The following is a 13,550-nucleotide window of genomic DNA, read 5'->3' as shown; positions in this document are numbered from 1 at the left end:
CCATATGGTCCAGCAATCCTACCTCTGGGTGTATATCCAAAGGATTTCAAATTGGTATATCAAAGACATATCTGCATCCCCGTGTTTACTGTTGTGCTATTATAATAGCTAAGATATGGAAGCAACTTAAGTGTCTATCAACAGATCAATGGATAAAGAAAATATAGTATATGTACATAGTGGAATACTACGCAGCCTTAAAAAAGAAGAAAATTCTGTCTGTGGATAAAATAATTGCAAGGTGCATTTCACATGCATGGTTTTGGTTGATTCCAAGTACAGAATTAGCAAGGACAATGTTTTGGGGAGATTATGGCATATTTCCCAACAGTATCATCAATCACTAGTAAGGGATTTAAATTTAACGAATGGAATTCATGGCTTAAAGAGGGCAGTTAAATATAAATGGATGAATAGGAGATATGAGGTTAATGATGTCACATATATCACTCTCTGCCTTCCTTAACCCTAATCTTCTGCAGACCCTACAGGCTTTTAAACTCAATTAGAGCTCTTACTACTTACCCTTTGTGGAAACAGTCTTGCTGCCTTATGCCTGACATTTAGTGTGTCAGAGCTAGATGGTTCATCCACCTTAAGAGTATTAAAATGATTGCATTTCCTATGACTATGTGATTGATTTAATTACATACAGTAGGCCCAGGAGTTATAATATATTCCCAGAGCAAATGCCTCAAGACCCTGCAGTTTTTTTTTTTTTTTTTTGAGACAGAGTCTCACTCTGTTGCCCAGGCTGGAGTGCAGTGGCACAATCTCGGCTCACTGCAAGCTCCGCCTCCCAGGTTCACGCCATTCTCCTGCCTCAGCCTCCTGAGTAGCTGGGACTACAGGTGCCCACCACCAAGCCCAGCTAATTTTTTGTTTTTTAGTAGAGATGGGGTTTCACTGTGTTAGCCAGGCTGGTCTTGATCTCCTGACCTCATGATCCACCCACCTCGGCCTCCCAAAGTGCTGAGATTACAGGCGTGAGCCACCACGCCCGGCCAACCCTGCAGTATTTTTAACTAAACTAATTCAACAGATATTTACTACTGCCTACCATGGACTCATCACTATTAGTGGTGAGTTCTAAGTAGTAAGAGCTCTAATTATGTATGAGTCTTTGAGTTTAAAATACTCATCATTATTACTAGATAGTAAGATACAGTGGTAAATAAGACTAAATCTCAGTTCTGTCTGTAATTTAAAGTCAAATGGGAGTAAAAGACAATAAATGAGTAAAGAAACATAATATGATACCAGGAAATGATATATGAAGAAAGAATACTAGGGATGGAGGAGGGTGGATGGGTAGATGATTACTTTACATAGAGTGGTCAGAGGAGCTCCCCAACCCGCCCTCCACTAAGGAGGGAACATCTGAGCAGAGTCCTAAATGGTGTGAATGAATGAACCCTGAGATGATCTGTGGGGGAGAGCATTCACCTGACAGAGAAGAATATTAGAAAGAGCTTGAGGCTGGAATAAGTTTAGTTTGTTCAAGGAATAGTAAGAAGACCAATGTGGCTGAAAGAGAGTGAACAAAGGGAACAATGCTAACACATGAGGACAGAAAGATTAAATGGGGGCATTGTAGATGATGGTGAGAAGTTCAGACTTTATTCCAGGCATGAAAACATGCCATTGAAGAATACTGATCAGAGGAGTGACATGATTTAGATTACGTCTTTACAAGATCGGTCTGCCTGCTATGAGAAGAACAAACTAGATAGAGGCAAAATTGGAAGTAGGAAAACTCAGCTTTTATAGCAGACAGGAGAAACGAAAGTAGCTTGGTCTAAGGTGACAGCAATGACGGTGGTGGATTTCAGATATATTTTGAATACAGAATTAACAAGACTTGATGGTGGATTGGATATAAGAGATGAGAGAAACCACGATATCAAGGTTGACTCCTAGGGTGTTGGTCTTAACAGTTTAGAGGTGCCATTTATAAGAATCTAAACTCCACAAGAACATTTATTTTTGTCTTTTTTTGAATATAAGCTCCACAAGAACATTTATTTTTGTCTTTTATGTTCAACAACATATTTCATTCACCTAGAAATAATGCCTGGAATGTTTATATGCTGAAAAGATTAAATGAATAGGGAACATTAAGAGGAGGGAATCTAAATTAAGGGTGGAGAGTTAGTGGAGGTGAAATTAATTCAGTCTTCATCATGTTAAAAGTTTGACATTTCTATAAGATATCTAAGTGAAGTAAGTTTTTACATATACACTCTTGGAGTTCAAGGAAGAGCCCCAAGATGTGGGGCTCTTAAATTATATTTAAAGTTACAGGGCTGAATGAATAGCCTATTATTCAGGTTAGAGAGTTACAGAAAAAATAAAATACAAGGTTAGAGAAAAAAATAAAGTACAAGGACTGGGTGTGAGACAATCCTATATTCAGAAATTGGAAGAGGAGACCTCCCCAGCAAAGAGTAGTCAATGAAGAAGGAAGAAAACTAGGAGAATGTAATATTACAAAAGGCCAGTGAAAAAGATCAGTTTCAAGAAAAGGGTGTAACTATTTTGTCAAATGTGGCTAAGTAGTCACAGAGATGAGGACTGAGAACTGATAACCACATTTCGTAATACAGAAGTCATTGGTGACTCAGTTGTGGGTTCATTGGAATGTGGTTCAGGGTCAAGATGACAACGGTATGGCTGTAAGATCTGTTAAGACCTCAAAAAGATTTAAGGTGGTGACTCATAGGCCTACTCAGCTAGACAAAAATTATTTTAAGACTCTTAAGTAGCATCTTAGGCCTTCTTTGCCAGACAAGGGCACTTCTAAATTTCTTAAGGACATTTTGCCACAACACCCTGACTCTCAGCCCAAGGAAATAGGGGCCTGTCTTGAAGATATTTAGAAGTGTAACATTTGACTAATTGAGATCCTAATTTGATACACAGGAAGCCTACAAAATCTTTAAGAGAATAATAGCATCTTAGACTGAAAGGAACAGGGATAGTTTAGAAAGAAAAGACACATGTGAAATTTCAGTCTTCACTGAAAGCAAAAATGAAAAGACACATTTGAACTTTAACTTCCCACACACAGAACATCGGCTGCAACTACAAACAGAAGTTATTTCTTATGGAAAAAGGCTTATTCAAAGGGTAAGGCCAAAATGTGAGGGCAAGGCCAAGAACTTCAGAATTACTATGGTCAACTGACTGATGTATGCCTCATGTTTTCCCTCCCTCTACCTTTAGAATATAAGTGTCTGTTCCAATTTTTCTGTTCTTGGCTCATCATTGTATGTAGGGGACAGATAATAACTGGTCTCTTCAATTCATAGATTTTAAGTTTGAGAGGAGCCATACCTAAAGAGCCTCACCCACATGAACCTTAGTTAGGTAAAAACATTTTGTACCTCACGCCTGAGCTTGATGCAGTAATAGCATGACACTGAGGATCTTGGGAGGAAAGTGAGTATATTTTGCATGTTGGAGGAATATGACTTACTTGGAACTTAAGTTAATCTCCAAATATGGCCCCCAGTGCACAACCCCTCCCAAGATTCATGCCCTTCTGTAGTCCCCTCCCATACTGAATCAGGACTGAGCATGGGACTTGCTGTAATTAACAGAAGGTAGTGAGGGTGACCCTGTGCTTGTCCCAAGCCTATGTCTTAAGAGGACCTGAAGATTCTGTTTGTGGATTTTGGAAGCCTTGAGCTGCCACATAAAAAGCTCAGCAGCCCTGTTAGAGAGATTACATAGAAAGACCACAAGAAGAAGCCCCACGGAGAGGGAGAAGGATAATTCCCAAGATTACATGGAAAGAGAGAGCTATATATTATCTATCTATCTATCTATCTATCTATCTATCTATCTATCTATCTATCTATCTATCATGTATGTATGTATGTATGCATGTACCTATCTATCTATCTATCTATCTAATCTGAGATATATATATCTGAGACAGAAAGAAGGAAACAGACACATCAAACCAGATGTTCTTGCATCCCAGCTGAGCCCAGCCTTAACAGTTATTCAAGGTGTCAGACATGTAAATGAGTGATCATGAGTGCTCCAGCCTAATCAAGCTCCTAGATAAGTGGATCTAACATCCAACATCAAGTGCAGCAGAAGAACTGCCCATCAAGCAAGTCAACCCCCACAGTATCTTGAGAGATAATAAAACTTTTTTTTTTTTAATCCACTAGGTTTTGGAGTGGTTATACAGCAATAAATAACTTACCTATCAAGTGAAAGTTGAATATTTTGGAAGTCAGACTGAATGTAATACATAAATTAAAAGGTAAACTACAAACTATGTGCCTATACAAGTGGTTAATATCTTGAAAATAAAAAGAGCTCATTATAAAACCTAAACAAAATCCCCAAGTCTTCAAAAGAAAAAAATGGACAAAGGACATGATCTGTCTACTCATAACAGGGAAAACCAAAATGACTAATGAGCAAGAAAAAATGTTAATCATTATTTAAAAGACCATTAATACTCAAATACTGTTGGTAAGAATGTAAAGTGGTACAGTCTTTCTGGAGAGCAATTTGTTAGCACGCCATTTCTGTAAATACATTAGGAGATAATCACAGATCCACAGATCCACATAAATAAGCAAAAGAATGTTAACTTCCAACTTAATGTCCAACAATATGAAAACTGTTTAAAACTTATGGAATATTAATATTTGAGGATATTCTACATCTTGCAAATTTTTAAGAAAATTCAAGTGGCATGCATGTAAAGTCAAAAAATAAAAATTATATGTTTTGATTCAAGCTTTTAAAATTCATAAAAGATATATGTACATATGCGTAAGAAAGACTAAAAGAAAATAAAATTGTTAAATCTAGCAGTTAGAATTATAACTGCTTTTATTTTTTCTTTTACAATTCTCTCCATTTTCTAAATTTTCTGTGACTGTGCATTACTTTCACATTCAGAAAAAACAAGAATGTTATTTGACATAGGTAATTGAGAATAATTCCCAGTTAAAATTATATCTTTTAAAATTTGGGAAAGAATTTAGAAATGACCTAGTCTGATCTACCATTCAAATAATGAGAAAAATAGGTCTAGAGACTTAGATGCCCAAGCTAGTATTTAGAAGCAGAATCTTACTTAGCACTCAAATTCTTTATCTTCTGACCTATATATCTTTTTATACCATTTGATGAACTACCTGTAATAGTGATTCCAATAAGATATAAAGATATAAGTAGAAAGGCTGTCATTTTGAGAAAGTCTAGAATTTGGTGTACCTTTAAATTCACACTCTTATTCTCATTTTAAACTATAAAATTATTTGTAATACGGAGAATATATGCTATTTCCTATAATATAATAGCTTTATTAAGAATTTCCGGGGGTGGAGCCAAGATGGCCGAATAGGAACAGCTCCGGTCTCCAGCTCCCAGCCTGAGTGACACAGAAGACGGGTGATTTCTGCATTTCTGTTTGAGGTACCGGTTTCATCTCACTAGGGAGTGCCAAACAGTGGGTGCAGGACAGTCGGTGAAGCACACTGTGCGTGAGCCGAAGCAGGGCGAGGCATTGCCTCACTCAGGAAGTGCAAGGGGTCAGGGAGTTCCCTTTCCTAGTCAAAGAAAGGGGTAACAGACGGCACCTGGAATATCGGGTCAGTCCCACCCTAATACGGCGCTTTTCCAACGGGCCTGGAAAATGGCACACTAGGAGATTGTGTCCCGCACCTGGCTCGGAGGGTCCTATGCCCACGGAGTCTCGCTGATTGCTAGCACAGCAGTCTGAGATCAAGCTGCAAGGCGGCAGCGAGGCTGGGGGAGGGGCGCCCGCCATTGCCCAGGCTTGCTTAGGTGAACAAAGCAGCCAGGAAGCTCGAACTGGGTGGAGCCCACCACAGCTCAAGGAGGCCTGCCTGCCTCTGTAGGCTCCACCTCTGGGGGCAGGGCACAGACAAACAAAAACTCAGCAGGAACCTCCACAGACTTAAATGTCCCTGTCTGACTGACAGCTTTGAAGAGAGTAGTGGTTCTCCCAGCACGCAGCTGGAGATCTGAGAACGGACAGACTGCCTCCTAAAGTGGGTCCCTCACCCCTGAGCAGCCTAACTGGGAGGCATCCCCCAGTAGGGACACACTGACACCTCACTCGGCTGGGTACTCCTCTGAGACAAAACTTCCAGAGGAACTATCAGACAGCTGAATTTGTGGTCTCATGAAAACCCGCTGTTCTGCAGCCACCGCTGCTGACACCCAGCCAAACAGGGTCTGGAGTGGACCTCTAGTAAAATCCAACAGACCTGCAGCTGAGGGTCCTGTCTGGTAGCAGGAAAACTAACAAACAGAAAGGACATCCACACCAAAAACCCATCTGTACATCACCATCATCAAAGACAAAAAGTAGATAAAATCACAAAGATGGGGAAAAAACAGAGCAGAAAAACTGGAAACTCTAAAAAGCAGAGCACCTCTCCTCCTCCAAAGGAACGCAGTTCCTCACCAGCAACGGAACAAAGCTGGATGGAGGATGACTTTGATGAGTTGAGAGAAGAAGGCTTCAGACGATCAAACTACTCTGAGCTACGGGAGGAAATTCAAAACAATAGCAAAGAGTTAAAAACTTTGAAAAAAAATTAGAAGAATGGATAACTAGAATAACCAATGGAGAGAAGGGCTTAAAGGAGCTGATGGAGCTGAAAGCCAAGTATCGAGAACTACGCGAAGATTGCAGAAGCCTCAGTAGCAGATGCGATCAACTGGAAGAAAGGGTATCGCTGATGGAAGATGAAATGAATGAAATGAAGCGAGAAGGGAAGTTTAGAGAAAAAAGAATAAAAAGAAATGAATAAAGCCTCCAAGAAATTTGGGACTATGTGAAAAGACCAAACCTACGTCTGATTGGTGTACCTGAAAATGACGGGGAGAATGGAACCAAGTTGGAAAACACTCTGCAAGATATTATCCAGGAGAACTTCCCCAATCTAGCAAGGCAGGCCAACATTCAGATTCAGGAAATACAGAGAACGCCACAAAGACACTCCTTGAGAAGAGCAACTCCAAGACACATAATTGTCAGATTCACCAAAGTTGAAATGAAGGAAAAAATGTTAAGGGCAGCCAGAGAGAAAGGTCGGCTTACCCACAAAGGGAAGCCCATCAGACTAACAGCTGATCTCTCAGCAGAAACTCTACAAGCCAGAAGAGAGTGGGGGCCGATATTCAACATTCTTAAAGAAAAGAATTTTCGACCCAGAATTTCATATCCAGCCAAACTAAGCTTCATAAGTGAAGGAGAAATAAAATACTTTACAGACAAGCAAACGCTGAGTGATTTTGTCATCACCAGGCCTGCCCTAAAAGAGCTCCTGAAGGAAGCACTAAACATGGAAAGGAACAACCGGTACCAGCCACTGCAAAAACATGCCAAATTGTAAGGAACATCGAGGCTAGGAAGAAACTGCATCAACTAACGAGCAAAATAACCAACTAACATCATAATGACAGCATCAGATTCACACATAACAATATTAACATTAAATGTAAATGGGCTAAATGCTCCAATTAAAAGACACAGACTGGCAAACTGGATAAGGAGTCAAGACCCATCAGTGTGCTGTATTCAGGAAACCCATCTCACGTGCAGAGACACACATAGACTCAAAATAAAGGGATGGAGGAAGATCTATCAAGCAAATGGAAAATAAAAAAAGGCAGGGGTTGCAATCCTAGTCTCTGATAAAATAGACTTTAAACCAACAAAGATCAAAAGAGACAAAGAAGGCCATTACATAATGGTAAAGGGATCAATTCAACAAGAAGAGCTAACTATCCTAAATATATATGCACCCAACACCGGAGCACCCAGATTCATAAAGCAAGTCCTGAGTGACCTACAAAGGGACTTAAACTCCCACACAATAATAATGGGAGATTTTAACACCCCACTGTCAACATTAGACAGATCAACGAGACAGAAAGTTAACAAGGATATCCAGGAATTCAACTCAGCTCTGCACAAAGTGGACCTAAGAGACATCTACAGAACTCTCCACCCCAAATCAACAGAATATACATTTTTTTCAGCACCACACCACACCTATTCCAAAATTGACCACATAGTTGGAAGTAAAGCTCTCCTCAGCAAATGTAAAAGAACAGAAATTATAACAAACTGTCTCTCAGACCACAGTGCAATCAAACTAGAACTCAGGATTAAGAAACTCACTCAAAACCGCTCAACTACATGGAAACTGAACAACCTGCTCCTGAATGACTATTGGGTACATAATGAAATGAAGGCAGAAATAAAGATGTTCTTTGAAACCAACGAGAACAAAGACACAACATACCAGAATCTCTGGGACACGTTCAAAGCAGTGTGTAGAGGGAAATTTATAGCACTAAATGCCCACAAGAGAAAGCAGGAAAGATCCAAAATTGACACCCTAACATCACCATTAAAAGAACTAGAAAAGCAAGAGCAAACACATTCAAAAGCCAGCAGAAGGCTAGAAGTAACTAAAATCAGAGCAGAACTGAAGGAAATAGAGACACAAAAAACCCTTCAAAAAATTAATGAATCCAGGAGCTGGTTTTTTGAAAAGATCAACAAAATTGATAGACCACTAGCAAGACTAATAAAGAAGAAAAGAGAGAAGAATCAAATAGATGCAATAAAAAATGAAAAAGGGGATATCACCACCGATCCCACAGAAATACAATCTACCATCAGAGAATACTACAAACACCTCTATGCAAATAAACTAGAAAATCTAGAAGAAATGGATAAATTCCTCGACAAATACACCCTCCCAAGACTAAATCAGGAAGAAGTTGAATCTCTGAATAGACCAATAACAGGTTCTGAAATTTTGGCAATAATCAATAGCTTACCAACCAAAAAGAGTCCAGGACCTGATGGATTCACAGCCGAATTCTACCAGAGGTACAAGGAGGAACTGGTACCATTCCTTCTGAAACTATTCCAATGGATAGAGAAAGAGGGAATCCTCCCTAACACATTTTATGAAGCCAGCATCGTCCTGATACCAAAGCCTGGCAGAGACATAACCAAAAAAGAGAATTTCAGACCAATATCCTTGATGAACATTGATGCAAAAATCCTCAATAAAATACTGGCAAACCAAATCCAGCAGCACATCAAAAAGCTTATCCACCATAATCAAGTGGGCTTCATCCCTGGGATGCAAGGCTGGTTCAACATATGCAAATCAATAAATGTAATCCAGCATATAAACAGAACCAAAGACAAAAACCACATGATTATCTCAATAGATGCAGAAAAGGCCTTTGACAAAATTCAACAACCCTTCATGCTAAAAACTCTCAATAAATTAGGTATTGATGGGACGTATCTCAAAATAATAAGAGCTATCTATGACAAACCCACAGCCAATATCATACTGAATGGGCAAAAACTGGAAGCATTCCCTCTGAAAACTGGCACAAGACAGGGATGCCCTCTCTCACCACTCCTATTCAACATAGTGCTGGAAGTTCTGGCCAGAGCAATCAGGCAGGAGAAGGAAATAAAGGGTATTCAATTAGGAAAAGAGGAAGTCAAATTGTCCCTGTTTGCAGATGACATGATTGTATATCTAGAAAACCCCATTGTCTCAGCCCAAAATCTCTTTAAGCTGATTAGCAACTTCAGCAAAGTCTCAGGATACAAAATCAACGTACAAAAATCACAAGCATTCTTGTACACCAATCACAGACAAACAGAGAGCCAAATCATGAGTGAACTCCCATTCACAATTGCTTCAAAGAGAATAAAATACCTAGGAATCCAACTTACAAGGGATGTGAAGGACTTCTTCAAGGAGAACTACAAACCACTGCTCAGTGAAATCAAAGAGGATACGAACAAATGGAAGAACATTCCATGCTCATGGGTTGGAAGAATCAATATCGTGAAAATGGTCATACTGCCCAAGGTAATTTATAGATTCAATGCCATCCCCATCAAGCTACCAATGACTTTCTTCACAGAATTGGAAAAAACTACTTTAAAGTTCATATGGAACCAAAAAAGAGCCCGCACTGCCAAGTCAATCCTAAGCCAAAAGAACAAAGCTGGAGGCATCACGCTACCTGACTTCAAACTATACTACAAGGCTACAGTAACCAAAACAGCATGGTACTGGTACCACAACAGAGACATAGATCAATGGAACAGAACAGAGCCCTCAGAAATGATGCCGCATATGTACAACTATCTGATCTTTGACAAACCTGACAAAAACAAGAAATGGGGAAAGGATTCCCTACTTAATAAATGGTGCTGGGAAAACTGGCTAGCCATATGTAGAAAGCTGAAACTGGATCCCTTCCTTACACCTTATACAAAAATTAATTCAAGATGGATTAAAGACTTATATGTTAGACCTAAAACCATTAAAATCCTACAAGAAAACCTAGGCAATACCATTCAGGACATAGGCGTGGGCAAGGACTTCATGTCTAAAACACCAAAAGCAATGGCAACAAAAGCCAAAATCGACAAATGGGATCTCATTAAACTAAAGAGCTTCTGCACAGCAAAAGAAACTATCATCAGAGTGAACAGGCAACCTACAGAATGGGAGAAAATTTTTGCAACCTACTCATCTGACAAAGGGCTAATATCCAGAATCTACAATGAACTCAAACAAATTTACAAGAAAAAAACAAACAACCCCATCAAAAAGTGGGCAAAGGACATGAACAGACACTTCTCAAAAGAAGACATTTATGCAGCCAAAAAACACATGAAGAAATGCTCATCATCACTGGCCATCAGAGAAATGCAAATCAAAACCACAGTGAGATACCATCTCACACCAGTTAGAATGGCCATCATTAAAAAATCAGGAAACAACAGGTGCTGGAGAGGATGTGGAGAAATAGGAACACTTTTACACTGTTGGTGGGACTGTAAACTAGTTCAACCATTGTGGAAGTCAGTGTGGCGATTCCTCAGGGATCTAGAACTAGAAATACCATTTGACCCAGCCATCCCATTACTGGGTATATACCCAAAGGACTATAAATCATGCTGCTATAAAGACACATGCACACGTATGTTTATTGCGGCACTATTCACAATAGCAAAGAGTTGGAACCAACCCAAATGTCCAACAACGATAGACTGGATTAAGAAAATGTGGCACATATACACCATGGAATACTATGCAGCCATAAAAAATGATGAGTTCATGTCCTTTGTAGGGACATGGATGAAACTGGAAAACATCATTCTCAGTAAACTATCGCAAGGACAAAAAACCAAACACCGCATGTTCTCACTCATAGGTGGGAATTGAACAATGAGAACTCATGGACACAGGAAGGGGAACATCACACTCTGGGGACTGTTGTGGGGTTGGGGGAGGGACAGCATTAGGAGATATACCTAATGCTAAATGACGAGTTAATGGGTGCAGGAAGTCAACATGGCACATGGATACATATGTAACAAACCTGCACATTGTGCACATGTACCCTAAAACCTAAAGTATAATAAAAAAAAAAACTAAAAAAAAAAAATAGAAATAAAAATAAAAAAATAAAAAAAAAGAATTTCCACTGAAGTAACTCCCCAGGGTTTTAAATTTCCTTTGAATTTACATTTTGTTATTGTTGTTACACTTTCAGCTGAATTACCAACCCAAGAGATTAATTTGTATTACTGGCATCTCAAATCACTTTGCTTTTCTTCAAAGTTTTTTATCCTCATTTCTTGATTGATATAGGTAAAGTCAGAATACTTAATATACTTAGACACATTTCCACTTGGAGACATTTGAATGCATTTTCAATGTATTTGTATTTAATTTTTTTAAATGGATTATTTTGTGTCCCTAGTCTTGTACTTCTAATAGAAGGGCAGACACCTTAAGGTCAAGGCCTTCTTTTGGGTCTTGGCTTTGAAAGCTACCTTTAAATTTTTATTCTGGTGGAAACTAAGCTTGTGTCCTCCCTTTCAGCTAAGTTTAGATTGTTGTTTTGCCAGCTAATTTCTGTTGGAGATGAATCTAAGTTCCTTCTCTTTGGATTTATACAGATACTCCTCAAATTTACCTCTGATAGAGATGAGTCTGCTTTTAAAATGCTTGGATAGTTATCTTTTAATTTTACTTCTGATGGAAAAAATACATTTTTCATTTTTCTGTCTAGCATGCTTTCTGATTGACGTTCACCTAAAGGTAGTATTCTGCCTGCTTTTATTGTTTCCTGGTTAGAAATAGTGCACAATGAGTGCACTTCTGTGGGTGAAGGTGTTGATTCATAACATTTAGAAGCATCAGCAGTTGAATTATCTTGGTCTGATTGGTTCAAAGTTGGTATAGTCAGGCCTTTCTCAGAATCATTATCCAGTAACTAGAAAATACAGCAATAAAACAAACTACAAGTTAATCATTACTGACTGGAAAATTTTACAAATTAAGAAAATGACTCAAAATCAATTGTACTCTTATCCTTTATCATAACAAATTACCACTATTATTTGTAAATTTTACATTCCTTAGTAAACATGATAAATTCTTTACTTGCCTGAAACCATGGACTGTAGAATACTATCCATAAAAATGATAAAGCAGTGGTTCTCATATATCATAAATCAGCAACATCTCAAAATAAAATATCTGAGGGTCTGACATTTTACTGTTATTATACTGTCACCAATATATCATCAAACAAAGGAAATTGTAATAGCAAAATGCACAAGAATGATATCGTAAATCACAACTATATAAGAAAATAAAGAGAATATTAATAGCACCACAGTACAAAGAACGACATTGTAAAATAAAGGATGGCCTGTTAAACTAAATAAATTTAGCTTTATGAAAAATTCTCTACATTATCTTCTTTTACTCTCCTTGAACTGGGGAAAACAGTAATACATACTGACTCTTCAATTGGTATTTGGGAGCCACAGACCCAGGAATGGAAATCATTAAATCCTATTTGTCAAGCAGTAAGTGAACATTTTACTCTTCATTGATTTACATGGGGATCAACTGCTTTATGGAAGGAATACCTTATGTAAATTTAGCTGAAAAGCAAATTATATTATGTAAACTCTGTTTTATTTCTATTTTAAACTATAGAATATTATTTCCTGTGCAAAGTTTACAATATGATAAATTAAAAGATTTTTGTGAGAAAGAGTAAAAACTGCAGTTATTTCTACGGCGTTTATTTCTAAGATCTTATGTAGAACTTCACGCTTTTTTCTTGTTTCTCCTTCACCTCATTCTCAACACATTTTGTCCCCTATCTTCATATTTTTAAATGTTATTATTTTATGCAGAAGGCTCTTTCAAGAGTGTAACTATACAGATATTGCCATAATAGAAACCATAAAACAACTGAGTAACTTCTCGGATGCCTTTCTCTATCTGTAAATATTTCTCCATTTATAAATATTTTATCACTTTATAAAATAATGACTATTAAAAGTTCTCTTCCAATTTCCCTTACCTCATTTGGAGTAGTTTCAGCTTCCTCATTTACAAGAGGGATATCTGCTTAAACAATTAATAGGGGTATTTTATTTTACATAAAAACAATAAACA

The 13,550-nt window shown here is 38.2% G+C and overlaps 2 protein-coding genes across 3 annotated transcripts in view; both read right to left on the bottom strand.

Annotated features, from left to right (window-relative positions):
- Positions 1–12,228, bottom strand: part of C2CD6 (C2 calcium dependent domain containing 6) — a 107,561-nt gene extending 95,333 nt beyond the window's left edge. Inside the window, exon 1 of the mRNA XM_058439697.1 lies at positions 12,168–12,228. The gene's annotated coding sequence lies outside the window, so the exon portion shown is untranslated. The remainder of the gene's footprint in view (positions 1–12,167) is intronic.
- The window catches only part of LOC116810447 (cation channel sperm-associated targeting subunit tau-like), a 122,260-nt gene continuing 120,267 nt past the window's right edge, over positions 11,558–13,550 (bottom strand). The window contains exons 12-13 of one of the 2 annotated variants that reach the window (XM_058439736.1): positions 13,456–13,502; positions 11,558–12,348 (exon numbers count right to left, since the gene is read on the bottom strand). In XM_058439736.1, coding sequence (XP_058295719.1) covers positions 11,908–12,348; positions 13,456–13,502 — 488 coding nt within the window. In that variant the 3' untranslated portion in view covers positions 11,558–11,907. The remainder of the gene's footprint in view (positions 12,349–13,455; positions 13,503–13,550) is intronic. The other variant, XM_032754951.2, reaches the window with a different exon arrangement.

Source organism: Hylobates moloch, unplaced genomic scaffold (genome assembly GCF_009828535.3).
Source record: "Hylobates moloch isolate HMO894 unplaced genomic scaffold, HMol_V3 SCAFFOLD_1, whole genome shotgun sequence".
In the NCBI taxonomy this organism is placed as follows: domain Eukaryota; kingdom Metazoa; phylum Chordata; class Mammalia; order Primates; family Hylobatidae; genus Hylobates; species Hylobates moloch.
The sequence above is the reverse complement of the archived record's forward strand: the minus strand, read 5'-3'. Positions and strand labels throughout refer to the sequence as shown.